This window comes from Sciurus vulgaris, assembly GCF_902686455.1.
Source record: "Sciurus vulgaris genome assembly, chromosome: 1".
In the NCBI taxonomy this organism is placed as follows: domain Eukaryota; kingdom Metazoa; phylum Chordata; class Mammalia; order Rodentia; family Sciuridae; genus Sciurus; species Sciurus vulgaris.
In genome coordinates, this window is record NC_136461.1 from 196,295,694 (window position 1) to 196,311,863 (window position 16,170).

At 42.1% G+C, this 16,170-nt stretch overlaps 1 protein-coding gene across 4 annotated transcripts in view; it reads right to left on the reverse strand.

The window, feature by feature from the left end:
- Positions 1 to 6,250, reverse strand: part of TMEM65 (transmembrane protein 65) — a 46,051-nt gene extending 39,801 nt beyond the window's left edge. The window contains exon 1 of one of the 4 annotated variants that reach the window (XM_079137629.1): positions 5,454 to 6,250. In XM_079137629.1, coding sequence (XP_078993755.1) covers positions 5,454 to 5,745 — 292 coding nt within the window. In that variant the 5' untranslated portion in view covers positions 5,746 to 6,250. The remainder of the gene's footprint in view (positions 1 to 5,453) is intronic. The other 3 variants (XM_079137630.1, XM_079137631.1, XM_079137632.1) reach the window with 3 other exon arrangements.
- Between the last annotated feature and the right edge of the window lie 9,920 nt (positions 6,251 to 16,170).

A 16,170-nucleotide genomic window follows, 5' to 3' on the forward strand; every position in this document is an offset into this window, starting at 1 on the left:
TGAAATAGCTGACTGTAACAGCAGCTAAAGAAATAGCTTATAGTAGTTCATATAAAGCAATGGCTCTCAACCATGGTGATTATGTTAAGCCCTCCTCCCCAATAAACCACATTCCTGGACCCTCCAAGGGACAGTTGGCTCTGTCTGGAGATATTTTTGGCTAGCACAGATAGATGGAAAGGGTGGAAGGGTGATACCAGAATTTAAGCAGGAAGGATGGGATGTTGCTAAATATTTGTGGGGGATAGCCCCCACAAAAAAGAATCACCGGGGCTGGGGAGATAGCTCAGTTGGTAGAGTGCTTGCCTTGTAAGCACAAGGCCCTGGTTCGCTCCCCAGCTCCCAAAAAAAAAAAAGAATCACCAGCCCAAAATATCAATATTGCTGAAGATAAGAAATCCTGATATAGAAGAAAGATTGCTATACATCTCAATACCTATAAGGAATCACTGCACTAGCACCCAATACAGGAACAAATGATCAAAATGAGATTTATAATCCTAAAAAATAAAAAATATATTAATGATCAGCATTAATAAAATATAATACAAAAATTTCCAATAGGAAATATTTTTAATGTACTAATAAAATGAAACAAACTAAAATTATTAGGTATGACTACCTACATGAAATGTCACATCTTCTAATTTCCCTTCCCTTGAACCTGGACTGGCCTTAGTGACTTTCTTAACTAATAGCATGTAGCAGAAATAACATTCTAGTACTTCCAAGACTAGGTCATAACAAATCTGTGATAGGCTGGATAATGGAACCCAAAGATGTCCACATACTAATTCCCCAACCTGTGAATATGTTGCCTTATACAGCAAAGAGACTTTGTAGGTGTGATTAAAGATTTTCAGAGTTTCCTTGATTATCCAGTTGGGCACTAAATGCCATCACAAGAGTCCTGGTAAGGAGGAGGCAAAAAGGTCAATGAGAAAAAAGATAAAGCAACAGCTGAAGCAGATATTCAAATGATATGGCCAGGAACCAAGGAATGCTAAAAGCTGGAAGACGCAAGGCACAGATTCTTCCTGAATCCTCCAGAAGGACACAGCCTTGCTGACACTGATTTTAGTCCTTTAGGCCTTATTTTGGACTCTGGGCAGTCAGAACTGTAAGAGAATAAGTTTGCATTGTTTTAAGCTACTAAAATGTGGTAATCTGTTATAGCAGCAAATACAAGTCTTAAAGTTTCTACCTAGCCCTCTTAGAACGTTTTCTCTAGGAGTCCAGACCTATTGTCCAAGTATTACAGCTATTCTGAGATTGTCATGCTGATGAGGCTACGTCTGCTTGGGTCAAAAGTACTAACTGGGCCAGCTGCATGTGAGTAAATCCATCTTGGAACCTCTTGACCAGCCCATTCTTGTTCTTCCCCTCTTGCTGGGCCTAGCTGGGGCTATATCTCCCTTATTTTTCTTGTATTATCTCAATGAAGGTACTAAAACATCTTCATTTATGTATCTTAATTTGGAATATGAGATGTTTTTCTCTTTAAGCAAAAGCTAAAATAATCCACAGCCCATTAAAGAAGCTAACAGATTAAAAGAATTGCTTCTTTCTCACATAATCCTGAGCAACAGACTGAGAAAAATAAGAACACCACTTTAAAGGGTCAAGATTCCTAATAGACCAGAACTCCATGACAAATTTTAGTTACTTTTAAGTTTTTTAGATATCTAGCTTTTTATCTTCCAGTCTTATTTTGTCAAAGGCCCTTTAAGCTATATGGCAAGTTCTTAAAACAAAGATTCTCATCCTATCGTTAAATAAACAATCACAAGAAATGGGGAACTACAAGATTAAAGTTCAGGATTATATGGTTAATGTATATGGATAGAGACATAATAAAAAAAATTAAGTATGCAATTACCACTCATACAGAAAAACAAAAAAGAAAAAGCTAAGCTCTATTACTGATGGAAAAACTGCTCTATTCACCTCAATACATCTTTCATCTGCTATATGCAAAAATAATCTTTATTAAAACAGTACACACGTACAGAAACATTGCCTAAGAAACTTCTTTCTTTTAAATCTTATCTCTCATTTTACCTCTCCAATAGCCAACTCTGGTCTCTCTGGGAAACTCTAGATAAGCATTAATTACAGCACTTATGTAAATGTGGAAGTCAGTGTCCAAGTTAGCCCCTATGGATTCCCACCCTTTAGCATTCACACCCAGTGCACTGCCCTCCCACAATGTGCCACAGCAAAAGAGAAGCTTTGATACTTCTAAGACTGGGTTAAAAACGACTGATTCCCAGCTTAGGATCTAGAACACTTGTTCTAGAGAAACCAGCAGCCATGGCTAGAAAACATTCAGGCAGCCCTGTAGAAATGCCCATGGGCAAAGAACTGACATTTTCAGCCAACAGCCATAGTTTGCTTGGAAATGGATCCTCCAGGCCTAGTCAAGACTCCAGATGATACAGCCCCAGCTGAAAGTTATATTTCAATTTCATGAGACACTATGAGCCAGAAATACCCAACCACGCTGCTCCAGAATTCCTTAACATCAGAAATTGTGAGATGATACATGCTTGTTTTAAGCTGTTATGTCTAGGGATAATTTGTAATACAGCAGTGGATAACTATTAATACAACATGTACTACCATTTTTCAAAATCAAAATGTTGTATTTTTAAAGTTTTTTTAAATTTTGAAATATTAATTAGAAAAAATTAGGAAGAAAATGTGTTTTAAAAATCTTGTCTAATATTGAAAGGCAACTCTTGAAAATGTCAGCTTGCCAATCCTACTTGTAGTAACAATGAGCCAAGGATGTACCATCAGCAGAATATGGCCTGCTTCTAGAAGGAGAGAAATCAAGTTGAGCAGGTAAGGTAACATATACTTTTTTTTTTAATTGGGAAGGGTATCAATTTGTAATTTGAAAATCACAATATCCTATTTAACTATGATAAGACATCCCACAGAATCTGCCTTATCTACTACCAATTGATTCTAAAGCTTTATCTTGTCACCAACTATACCACATGCTTACTGATAATAATGTAAAAAGATAAAGGTAAATGTACCAAGTTTCAGCAGATTTTATTAACCATGTCAAAGCATAGATGAGTTTTTCTGTTTCCACACCAGAGTCAAAACATTTCATGAGATCACACAGGCACCTTTTCCAAGGACACAAAAATTTCCTATAATAAGAAACAGTCCTTTTAACAAATCGTGTATTTCATTAGAAAGTGCACTTAGTATACACACATTTATTATATTAGTTGGGTATTTAAAAATATTATTCAAAAAGCAAAAATGAAAGAAAATATGGAGATTTTTGTCTAGTGGGGAAAATAAAATGTTGATTTCAACAATAAAATGAACTGTATACATTCCCAACACAGAATCTTTTGTACCTTACACGATTAATGAATAAGGTAATTTACTAAGTGATAATTTTAGTTATCTCCATAATTACTACGTCTTGATACTGAAAACAATAAGTGAACACCAAGACTACACTAAAAATTAAAGCAGTCGCATCTGTCACTTAATTCAAAAGGCAATAATTTAGTCAGTAACATAAGCAAAAATAACTGATTTAACCTTTGAAGTTCTTCGGTTTATAAACAGAAGATGAGCATTAGACCACCATATTGTTTCCTACATGCTTGCCTGTGTCTCCTGAACAAAAACAATTTGAATTACCAACTTCTTTCTCATATAACTGAACATAGTTAAGTCTAATTAATGCTAATGATCTCCACTGATTCAAGTTTTGGGATTCTTTCTAGAACATTTAAAACCATATTAAATTTAAAAATATTATCTTCATTGGAAAATGTAGCATTCCGATGATACTGTAGTCATGTGCAAAAACAATGAGATAAAATTTAGCCTGTCATTTTGTGGGACATGCTTTTTAATAACTGCCGTAAGACCATACTCATAGGGCACTTTAATCCTGCAACATGTTGACAATGCAGAATTTCCAAGAAATTTCTTAAAAAGACAAAATGTGTGTGCAAATAATCTTACCCATAAAGAAACATAATAAAAACTAACATTCTAATGTCTATACTGTTTTCCAAGGAGCACATTTTCAGAACCAAATACATTAAAACCACATGCCAGAAGTATACACAGATTTTATAAGCTAATATTCAATCATTTCCTATATCATCTTGATTAACTATTTAACTAAATCGAGTGGATGTTACATTTTCCTGTAAAAGCACCATGGGTAAACAATATCTGGAATCATCTAGTACTTTACATTGGTTCACAATTCCACAAACTAAGTGTCCCCCTTCCCAGCAAAAAAAAAGTGGTTAAAAAGTACAATAAAAAGTTTCTGCAGTAATAAAGATAAGCCAGGCACATTGGTGAAAGATACACTTTGAAGTACCTCTAGCAAATCAAATGCCATGTTCCAAATCCGTGTGCTCTAAACTTAAGAATCTATGAAATGTTCATATGCCTATCAACTTCAGAAGGGAAAAAATATACTTTTTTAAAACTTTCAAACATATCAGAATGTAACAGAAAATAACAGCAAGGTGCTGTGTATACAAGAGTATTCAAGTGGCAAAAGCATTTTAAGTCTGAATCCATTTTGGCCCCTGGGTCCTTTCTCAGCTTTTTGATTGTCTGAACTTTTAGCCTTTTCACCTAGACTCAAATTCTGACCTACCACATGCTGCACTTGTTTTAAAAATATCCTAATTTAACATGTTTGCTTAAAAATAGCTTTGATTTCACCCTTCCAAAATACCTTTAAGCAGAAATCTGCTTTTTACTGTAGAGCTACAGATTTCCTCCCCCTCCTAAATACCTTATTTATGTCATTCAACTCTGGGGCAACAAAACCCGGAGTTAAACTTGAACCTGTCCAGGGTTATAAGTGTATATTTGCAGTTGCTGGTTTGATTCATTCTTTCCATTTCCCAGAAACGTGCTTCCTTCGGCTGCCTACATTGATGCATGTGGAAACAAGCAGCTGAGAGCATCACTGCCTGGGGAAGCTACACCCCCCTTTTGAGGGGCCGCCCATACATCTTCTTTGATAACCGTTCAAGAAAGTTTCTTCCTGCCTGTCGTTTGCAGCACTTTCTCGGGGCAGGCAAGGCATGCCACCTGCATGGGTGCACGTTCACAGGAAAGCAGCAAGGGCTTTGGGCAGGAGGGTTGGGGAGGGGTGGCACAGAGCAAATCAAAACAAAATCCCAACAGTATGCCTGGCATTATAGGCCGAAGCTCGGGATTCTGAGGCTGGGGAGGAACCAGCCAGGCTTGGCCCCAGCTGCCTGGCACCATCCGCGCCTGTCCTACCTGCCTCGGGGACACTCGGGAGGTGGAAAGTTCCCCCCCTTCGGCCGTCCCAGGCGCGAGGCCAGGCGGGCCTGGGTGGCAGGCGGGAGGGACGGGGGTGGGCTCCCGGGGAGGGAGGGCGCGGGCCCGGGCCCGTCCCCCACGCGCCCCCTTACCTTGGGCGATGGCAATGGACTCGAAGCGGTGCAGCTCCTTGAGCAGGCAGCTCCTCTCGGTGGAGTGCAGGCTGTAGATGAAGTCGCGCGCGCCCTGCGCCGTGTTCAGCGCCTCCATGGGCTCCTTCTTGGGGTGGGTGCCCAGCCTCCGGGGGCCGCCGGGGGCCGCGAGCGCCAGCAGCCCCCGCCCGCAGCAGCACCAGGACGGCGGGCGGGGCGCGGCGGCGGCTGCCGGGCCCGGCCTCAGGCTGCGCGCGGTCCGGCTCCTCAGCAGCGGCAGCAGCCGGGACATGGCGGGCTGAGGAGCGGGGACCCCCGCGGCAGTCCCGGAGGGCGACTTCTGACGAGGCTGGGTCGAGAGGAAGGAGCTGGCTCAGCCCGACCCCGCCCCGAGGTCCTCCTGACAGGCAGCCGAGGCGCTGGGCACCATGCACTCCGCGGGCCCGCGCGGCGGTCGCCTCCCTTGCGGTCCCCTCTTCCCTTCCAAAAGGCCCGCGATGTTCCGGCCTCTCCGAAGAGAAAAACTTTCTCCGAGGCGGCCGGGCCCGGAGAGCTCCCGGAGCGGGCGGGCGGGCGGGTGGTGCGGGCGGGCGCCTCCCGGCTGAGGAGGAGCGGCGCGGGCGGGCGGGCTCGGCTAGTGTGTGTCTGTCACTCGGATCTTCTAGAGGGATGAGTCAGCCACGCACCGCCCTCTTCGGGCACCGCCCTCCTCTCCCGCGGGCTTTCCCACCCTCTTGCCTTCCCTCGTCCCCACTCTGTAGGGCTCCTGCACCCTCAAAGCAGCCGCGCTCTCAGGCCGCAGCCGCCGCGGCTACCCCTAGTGGTGGCATAAGGGGTAACAGGGCGGGGCGAAGCGAAAGGGGCAGGGCGTGGGCGGGGCCGCGCAGGCGCAGTGCGCAGGCGTGCAGGCCGTGCTGGCAGGGGCCCCAGGGAATGCGCACACGCGTCCCTACCCTTTCGGTGCGTGAAGGTGGAAGAAGGGGGGTGCGTACCCTCTGTGCGGGCACCCGCCACAGTTAAACCCACCGCAGGGAAAAAGCGTTCGGGGTCCCTCGCCCAGCCGGGTTGTGCAGCTGCCACCCGGGCCACTCCGGCACCATCCTAAATGTGGCAGCCTTTTGAGCGCTGCCACAGCGTGCGGCCCCGGCACTGGCTCGGCACTGGCCAGACCTAGCAGCTTGCCTCTCGGAACCTGGTGGGGTCACAGCGCCCTGCTCAGGCCTTTGGGAAATGAAGCGCCCGAGCCGCGCCCTTCGTCGGGTCAGCGCCCACCGCGGCCAGACAGCGGGGCGCTGATGCAATTGCCGAGTGCTCCCAAGAGAAGGCAAGGCCGGTTCTACCCGTTCCCAAGGAGGGTTTGAGGCTGGAGACCTTGAGGGGAAGACGCTGTTTACCGGTCTGACGACAGCATGTTGCTTGATGACTGCTAATGCTGGAGCCCAAGGCAAGAATGTCACAGACCTTTTCTGGGTGGTTGATTGTGATTTTTCCCTCCCTCCTTGCCAGAACGGAAAGAATTCAGTGATTCTCCATGATTTCCACGTGTCCTAGGCAACTTCAAGGCCTGTTTCAAAGGGTCTCTTGCTCCATGGAGCTTTGCCTTATCTTTTCCTAAGGGAGAAAGAAGATCGCTTCTAATGATACTTAGGCACCCTGTCTTAGAGAATAAATCCACTTAGACAATAAATCTACTCAAGTGTAATATAGATCTAAATCCCATCCTTATCCACTGCTGCTTCCAGCCCTGATGTATAGTAGATGTGCTATAAATATGTAAGTGCAATACAGCCAGCCTTTATCTGGGGCTCCGAATCTGTGAATTCAAACAACCTCAGATAAAAAATATTTGGAAAAAAAATGCATCTGCACTAAGCATGTATATAGACTTTTATTCTTGTCATTTCCTCAACAATACAGCATAACTATTTACATATTATATTTGATATTATATGGAATCTAGACGTGATCTAAAGTATGTAGGACAGTTCAGTCACCTGTATTTTAACAACCCCTTCAGGTAAAATTTTACACACTAAAGTATGAGAACCGCTGGAAACCATGCAAAGCAATTTTTTAAATTTCACCTTCATGATGTAATAATGATAATTATGAAAGTACTTTATGGAAAAGGAAGGCTTTTTGAGTGCAAGAACTCTGTCTTTGAAATCCCCTCTCCATGTTTACTGGATCTTCAGCTGTTATTTTTGTCTCAGGTACCTGAGATTATCACCTCATCCAGCCTAAAAATACCCCTTATGCCTAAGAGATTCTGATTCATTGGACTTGGGTTGAGGACTGGGGAGTGAGGCTTGAAAAAGCTTCTCTTTGAGAACTCATTCCCAGTAATCTGTAGGACAGTGGGTTAGGGTGTGGACTCCAGAGACAGATTGCTGAAAATTTGATTGCTGGATCAACCATTTCCTACCTATATGTTAATAGTAGATTGTTAACAATAGTAATTCCCAATGAATGAATGAATTATATCTGTTGTTATCTACACTCTTGTGTAGTCCATTTCCACACTGTCAACTTCTGTCAACTTATTTGACCAATAAATGAGACATCATAAACCGGATCTGATAAGCATGTGCTTACTCTAATGCCTTTGTTGCATTATTCAAGAATATACCATTCTGTTGTAAAGCAATGAGAAAAATTAAAATGTAGAAGCAAGTCATTTATAAAACATTACATCTAGAATAAGTGAATATGTGTTGAACATAGATAAAAAGCATGGAGCAAAAGAGAGTGCTGCTTTACAGAAAAGGGTGGAAAGGTGAGTGAACTTTAATTATTAAGAAGGCACAGATCACACTACCTCTAAATCGACACTATGTCATCCCTAAACTGGATACCTACTGGTGATACCACCTGTAGCCCCACTATGGCCTCATGTAATCTCTGCTCAAGCAAAGCAGATAGGCTGGCATGGTGGCACGTGCCTATAATCCCAGCAGCTAAGGAGGCTAAGGTAGGAGGATCACAAGTTCAAAGCCATCCCCAGCAACTTAGCAAGGACCTAAGCAACTCAGCGAAACCCTGTCTCTAAATAAAATACAAAAAGGGATTGGGCATGTGGCTCAGTGGTTAAGTGCCCCTGAGTACCAGGAAGAAAAAAAAAAAAAAAAAGCAGATAAACAGTTGTGCTATCAGTTAATGATCAGCTAGAGTAGTTATAGCCAGACACACTTGCTCACCTCTTCCACAGAACAGATGTATTTTGGGTCCAGGCCCCTTCAATCTGCTGAACCCCTTGCCCACTCTGAACCCCCTTGCCCACTCTCCAGAGGCAAAAACCCAGCTTGCTGGAAGCCCAGAGAAGAACAAGACATATGATCTCTTCATAAAACAGAATTTAGGTACTACAGTCCTTTCAACTTGTCCTGAACTTGACAATCTGCCCTTTTTCTTACACATTGGTTGGTGAACTGTTCTGATTACTATTACTGCTCTGAACATACTACAATAAAACTTTGTGGATTAAATAACCAATTTATTTTGCTCATGATTTTGTGGCTCAGAAATCCGGGAAGGGCTTTTTTTGGCAGTTATTTATTGAAGTTTCTCATGTAGTGGCAATCGGATGTCAACCAAACATTCAACTGGGCAGGACATGTACAATGGCTCACTTGTGTGGCTGACAGTTGATATGAGCTGGCTGGAAATGCAAAGCACCTTCACATAGCCCCTTTAGCATGGCAAATGTCTCACCTGACAACTGGCTTCTCCCAGGAGTGAGTCTGTAAAGAACCAGGATCATGGCCTTTTCTGACCTATCCTTGGAAATCGCACAGCATTCTTTCCTTTAGATTCTATTGCCTACAAAGAAAGCCACTAAGGTCAGCCTAGCCTCAAGGAAAGAGTATATAGTCCCACCTCTCAATGGGAACAATGCCAAAGAATGTGAAGGCATGTTTTAAAATTACTGCATAGATAATACTATTCAAGTATCTTAATTAGATCTATATGCCTGTCTGTTCCGTGGCCTCCGGGACAACAGTCTGGTGGTACAGTTAGAAGATGCCATTGCATCAAGATGATTTTCCACATGATATTTTCCCTCTTGGAATTCAGTTGCCATATAGCGAAGTCTGAAGTGTCCTGATGGAAAGACCACTTGGAGGAGGAGGCCCCAGCCAACAGCTTGCCAGACATATGCATGAGGTCATCTTAAACCATTCACTTCCAATCAAGCCTCAAATGATAGCACTGCATTAACTCTAGACCCAGGCTGCCTGGATTGGAGTCCTTACACTACCATTTATTAGTTATCCAACCTTGGGTCAATAAATCATTCTTTCCGTGGTTGCTCAGATGTTTGATAGGGATCAGAACATGTTACTCAGTTTATTAATCTGTTAAATGAAGATCCAGGCATCTATTTTATAGGCTAATAGTGAAGTCAGTGAGCAAAACATTCCAAATAGTACCTGACACATAGTAAGTGTTCAATAAACATCAACAATGATATAATTCCCATAGACCTGTCAAACCTATGCTTCGCCCCTAATTTGAGAAATACCTACCTAGTTTTGGAATGTGGACTGAATCATCTATCTACTTCTAAACACCTGAATACACTAAGTAAGAATAAAGGGAGGACATGGGAAGGGGGAGGATTTGAGGCTCTTTATGGTACTGTGAAGAAATAAAGGATAAGGCAGGCCTAGATGTGGGTGGTAAGAGGAGGTTCTGACTAAATATGAAGGTGCTAAAGAGGCCTGCTAGCAGGCTGGAGAAGATTCCAGAAGTGGAAGAGGGAGGAAAAGAAGGAGGGCCCAGAAGGTGAGCTTGGCCTGGATTCAGCCCCAGGGTGCTCTTCACGATTAAAATGACAGCATCATGCTTCCGTTAATAATCACGTGAGGAGGACGTCACGAAGAACTGCTACTGAATAATCATTGCATGGCAGGCTGCAGCAAATCGCCACTCAGCAGAGTTCCCTGCATCCTTGCTGCTGGGCACAAGGCTATTTACTGTCTACCACTTACGATGCCTTTGTCATAAAACTGATAGTTCATTTACTTAGTGGAACCTTTCATCGTATCTTCTGAACTTTCAGTTTCCTCATTGCAACTCTCAGTAAGTTCTTACCTCACTATGTCTGGCCCAGAAGGCCCCCGATCAGTTAGAATTGTGGTGAACAAACTGCTGCTTCACAATGAAAATGATGAAATTTTGTTATAGAAATTAAAGAAGATTTCAGTAATTGGAAGGAAAATAGGAAAACTCAATCCTATAAGATGTCAATTCTCCCCAAATATATTAGTCAGCATTCTCTGGAGAAATGGAACAGGATATATAGAAAGATTTACTGTGAGGAATTGATTCATGTGATTATGGAGCCTGAGAAATCCCACTATCTGCTGTTTGCAAGCTGGAATCCCTCAAAAGCCATTGGCATCATTCCAAGCCCAAGTTCAAAGTTCCTGAGAATCAGGAATGATGTGCCCAGTTAAACTGACACATTAAAATTAGCCATCATCCCAAAATAATCCATAAAGTCAGAGCAATCCTAATCAAAGCAGCTGGGTTTGAGTGTCTGGAAATGGTCAAACCAATACTAAAATTCATATTGAGATGCCAACAGATGGAGCATATCAGAAATATATGCATCTGCTAGCTGTATCAATTTGGACAAGTTGCTTATCACTCTAAGCGATGGTTACTTGGGTTGTTTGGTGTTTCTTAAAATCCACCCACATGAGGATTTTCTTGACATCAATCATTCAGTACTTCCTCTCATCACCTCTGGGGGACTGTGTTTCTAAAGATTAATCTTCATGTTGGGCAATAAGTAGTATATCATTGAAGTGTAGGACCCCCCAAAAGGAAGACCCTTACTCGAGTCTCAGGATGGCGCGCTCCAGGAAACACGAGAGACCGGCTTGATGCAAAAGCACGAGGCACTTTAATAACGGAGCTCCGGGCCAACACATATCTCACGCAGGAGATAGAGGAGTTGACCCCGAGGCTCAGAAATCAGGGGTTTATATAGGAAAAGTTAGGGAGTTTGGCGCGGGTACACATAATTGGCTGATTCAAACATAAGCAGGCACATGACTACATTGATTACATCAGCAAGTAGTACGTCCAAATTGACATTCCAGCAATGTGGTAGGGCAGTTCATTTTGGTTAGCAGGGGTCAAGTTAACCTTAAAGAAAAGGGAAGAAGGGGGAAAGTGGGTGACACCAGATGGTCCACGGCCTTGTGGCGATTGTTTATCCTCTATGGCCAGTTAGTTTTTGATGATTTGGCAGTCTTATTTTAGGCTTGTTTAGGTATGTTCAGGCCTCAGGCCTGTCCCTCTTTGTTTCTTTTTCTAAGTTCATTTGCTAGACTACAGATTCTGTGCTTTACTTATGGGCACTTAAATTTTAACTCCTTCAGAAGTAAGATGAAAATATAAGAAATGGGCCACCAATTGGAGCTCAAATCTCTCATGATCCATTTCACAGATCACATTTATTTGCCTATAAATATGTCTATATACAAGACTGTGACTGTCCCACAACCAACATAAAAAGCACACATTCACACAAGGACACACACAGGCACACAAACATAACTACCTTCCTGACTCTTTTTGTACCAGGAACTGAACCCAGAGGTGCCGAAACAGGGTCTCATTAAGTTGCCATGGGCCTCACTAAGTTACTGACGCTGACCTTGAACTTGGAATTCTCCTGCCTCAGCCTCCTGAGTTGTGTTGGGATGACAAGTGAGCACCTCTACACCCAGCCCTCCCTGACTCTTTCAGCACAATATTTTGTAACTTTTTCCCCCATCCATTCTGCCCTTTGAGTTTGGAGCTGGGGAGGGATTTTGATCAAGGTAAATATAAACAAGAAGGCTATGAAATGCCTTCCCTTCAAATTTTAAGTTCAAAGTCTTAGGCTTCCAAATATTTAGACACATGTAAGAACATTTTTGAAAAATGATACTTTCTTTTGCCCCAGGAGAAAGGTCAAAAGAAGGATTCTGAATGTTTCTGCTTGTTCTGGAAGGAAAATAAGATACCAATTCAGATTTCTCTGAACAGCTTTTCAACGAGACTTATCAAATCATCTCCTAACATATATCTGAATTCCACATATTGATGCTCACTCTGTAACAGTCATCAAGCAACTACTGGGAGTACAAAAATTAAAAGATATTTTGTTTAGGGTCAGATTTTCTATTTCAAGGCAATTATTGTTGATCCCATGAACTATTGCTGTCTAACAGTATTCAATTCTCAGGGCCCCAAATTTGGAGAACGTACAGAGACCGACATGTTTTCCCTCTGTGTGATTGTGGCTCTCTCCTCTTCTGCCGTGGTTAGATTCACAACCTGTGTTGAAACTGAAGTTCCACGAAGTTGAAGAGACTTTGAATGGTGACCCAATATAGAAAAATAGCTGCCTGGTAAGTGGGCTCACTGACAGCAGATTCTCTCTGCAAGAAATTAACTTTTTATGTTGTCGGATTTCTGTTTGGGATTGCTTGTTACTGCAGCTAAGCTTTACCTATCATGATTAACATGGGTACTGCAAGGTTCCATTTGTTACTTTTAAGTTGAATGCCTTCCTTCACTCCTGTCATATCCTTAACATAAAAGGCAACCTGTTTTGGCTTTGGGGTATTTGTGCTGCCTGATTGAGGTATGGGAAGGCAGCATCCTCTTTCCTCTGTCTGGTTTTTCAGCATTATGTAAGTATGGAGCCACAGACATAGATTTGGGAGTAGACATTACTAACAAAGGGGTTCAATCCTTGCAAGTGGGTGACATCACCTGTGGAAAATGTGTAAATAGAAGCAAAAGAGAGCTTAAGACAAGACCTGGGAAATAACATTTAAAGCATACGTAGCAGTTTCTTTATCCATTCATCAATTGAAGGGCATCTAGGCTGGTTCCACAATCTGGCTATTGTGAATTGAGCAGCTATGAACATTGATGTGGCTGTATCTCTGTAGTATGCTGATTTTAAGTCCTTTGGGTATAGGCCAAGGAGTGGGATAGCTGGGTCAAATGGTGGTTCCATTCCAAGTTTTCTGAGGAATCTCCACACTGCTTTCCAGAGTGGCTGCACTAATTTGCAACCCCACCAGCAATGTATGAGTGTACCTTTTTCCCCACATCCTCACCAACACCTATTGTTGCTTGTGTTCTTGATAATCGCCATTCTAATTGGGGTGAGATGGAATCTTAGTGTAGTTTTGATTTGCATTTCTCTTATTACTAGAAATGTTGAACATTTTTTCATATATCTGTTGATTGCTTGTACATCTTCTTCTGTGAACTTCTGTGAAGTGTCTGTTCATTTCCTTAGCCCATTTGTTGATTGAATTATTTGTATTCTTGGTGTAGAGTTTTTTGAGTTCTTTATAGATTCTGGAAATTAGCGCTCTATCTGAAGTATGAGTGGCAAAGATTTTCTCCCACTCTGTAGGCTCTCTCTTCACATTACTGATAGTTTCCTTTGCTGAGAGAAAGCTTTTTAGTTTGAATCTATCCCAGTTGTTGATTCTTGCTTTTATTTCTTGGGCTATGGGGCTATGGGCTATGATCGTAAGCCGACATATTGAAGATTTGGACCTACTTTTTCTTCTATGTGATGAAGGGTCTCTGGTCTGATTCCGAGGTCCTTGATCCATTTTGAGTTGAGTTTTGTGCAGGGTGAGAGATAGGGGTTTAGTTTCATTCTATTGCATATAGTTTTCCAGTTTTCCCAGCACCATTTGTTGAAGAGGCTATCTTTTCTCCATTGCATATTTTTGGCCCCTTTGTCTAGTATGAGAAAATTGTATTTATTTGGGTTTGTGTCCGTGTCCTCTATTCTGTACCATTGATCTACCTGTCTATTTTGGTACCAATACCTTGCTGTTTTTGTTACTATTGCTTTGTAGTAAAGTTGAAGATCTGGTATTGCGATACCCCCTGCTTCGCTCTTCCTGCTAAGGATTGCTTTAGCTGTTCTGGGTTTCTTATTCTTCCAGATGAATTTCATAATTGCTTGCTCTATTTCTGTAAGGTACGTCATTGGGATTTTAATTGGAATTGCATTGAATCTGCATAGCACTTTTGGTAGTATGGCCATTTTGACAATATTAATTCTGCCTATCCAAGAACATGGGAGATCTTTCCATCTCCTAAGGTTTTCTTTAATTTCTTTCTTTAGTGTTCTGTAGTTCTCATTGTAGAGGTATTTCACCTCTTTTGTGAGATTGATCCCCAAGTATTTTATTTTTACAATGGAATATTACTCGGCCATAAAGAATGATAAAATTATGGCATTTGCAGGCAAATGGATGAAATTGGAGAATATCATGCTAAGTGAGATAAGCCAATCTCAAAAAACCAAAGGACGAATGATCTTGCTGATAAGCGGATGATGACATATAATGGGGGGTGGGAGGGGTTAGCATTAGGGTTAGGGTTAGGTTTAGGGTTAGGGTTAGGGAGGGGGCAAGAATGGAGGAAGGAAGGACTGTATAGAGGGAAAAGAGGGGTGGGGGGGTGGGGGGGAAGGGGGAAAAATGGCAGAATGAATCAAACAACATTGCCCTGTGTAAATTTATGATTACAGGAATGGTATGCCTTTACTCCATGTACAGAGAATCAAAATGTATCCCATTTGTTTACAATAAAAAAAAAAAAGGATACGCAGCAGCTGAAGAAGAAAGAACCAGAGAAAGAACGTTAGACGATACAGCAAGAGGGAAAAAAATACCATGGCCACAGAAGCCAAGGATGATAAAGTTTCTAGAATGAATGGTGTAAAGTTTCAAGTGAGTCAACAAAATTGAGTAAGAACAAGAAAATTCTCATTGCATGGTGGGTTGGACACATATAATTATAGCCATTTTGTAATAAAAGCATAGCGTATATGGGTTTTAAAAAGTCTCACAAACATGAGTTAATGGGAAAACAACAGCAACACAGGAATACAGATGGGAGGCAGGTAAGGAAGTGACAACTAAGCTAGTGAAGCAAATGAAAAGGAAAACTAGACTAGAGTGGACCAACTTAGAAGAAGTTTAATTTTTAAGCAAAGTCTTAAAACACACACACACACACAAGATTCGGAGGCACCAGGGACCTCTAAAAGTGGAGATATAATTGCATTAAAAACAAAATAATTAATTAAAAATGTTTGAAAGGAGCAGTAATAAACCCATGCAGGTGGGGAGATTGCCCCTTCCTCACCCCAGCAGAACCTACCAGTTTACTAACAGAGAGACACCAGGAACACCTGAGGGCAAAGGATACACACAAAATCAAGCAGGTAAGCAGAAGCCACTCACTGACTGATGAATCCCTTCTTCCTCTTCCCTGCTGTGCTCCAAGAAGACGGGTAGCCATGACATTGAAGGGTTCCTTTCTAAATATCCACTTAAAAGAGTTCGGCCAGACCCCACCAGGCCCACCAATGAACCAGCCCTACCAGTCAGTTTCCAAACAGCTTTTTTGTTGTTCACTCTTGAATACGAAATGGGCCAAGAGCCTAAAATCACTAGTTAATTGAAGCAAGCCTTCAAGATGGAAAGACAGATCCAAGATAGTCACTGTGTTTTTTGTTTTGTTTTGTTTTGTTTTTGCTTGAGGACATAGCAAGCAAATTAAGATTTCTAAATATGCATAACATTGACATTCTTTTCTGGATAAGAATAGACACTGAATCCATAACAGAAATGGAAGTCTATGAAAGTAGGAACATCTAAAAAAAATATAT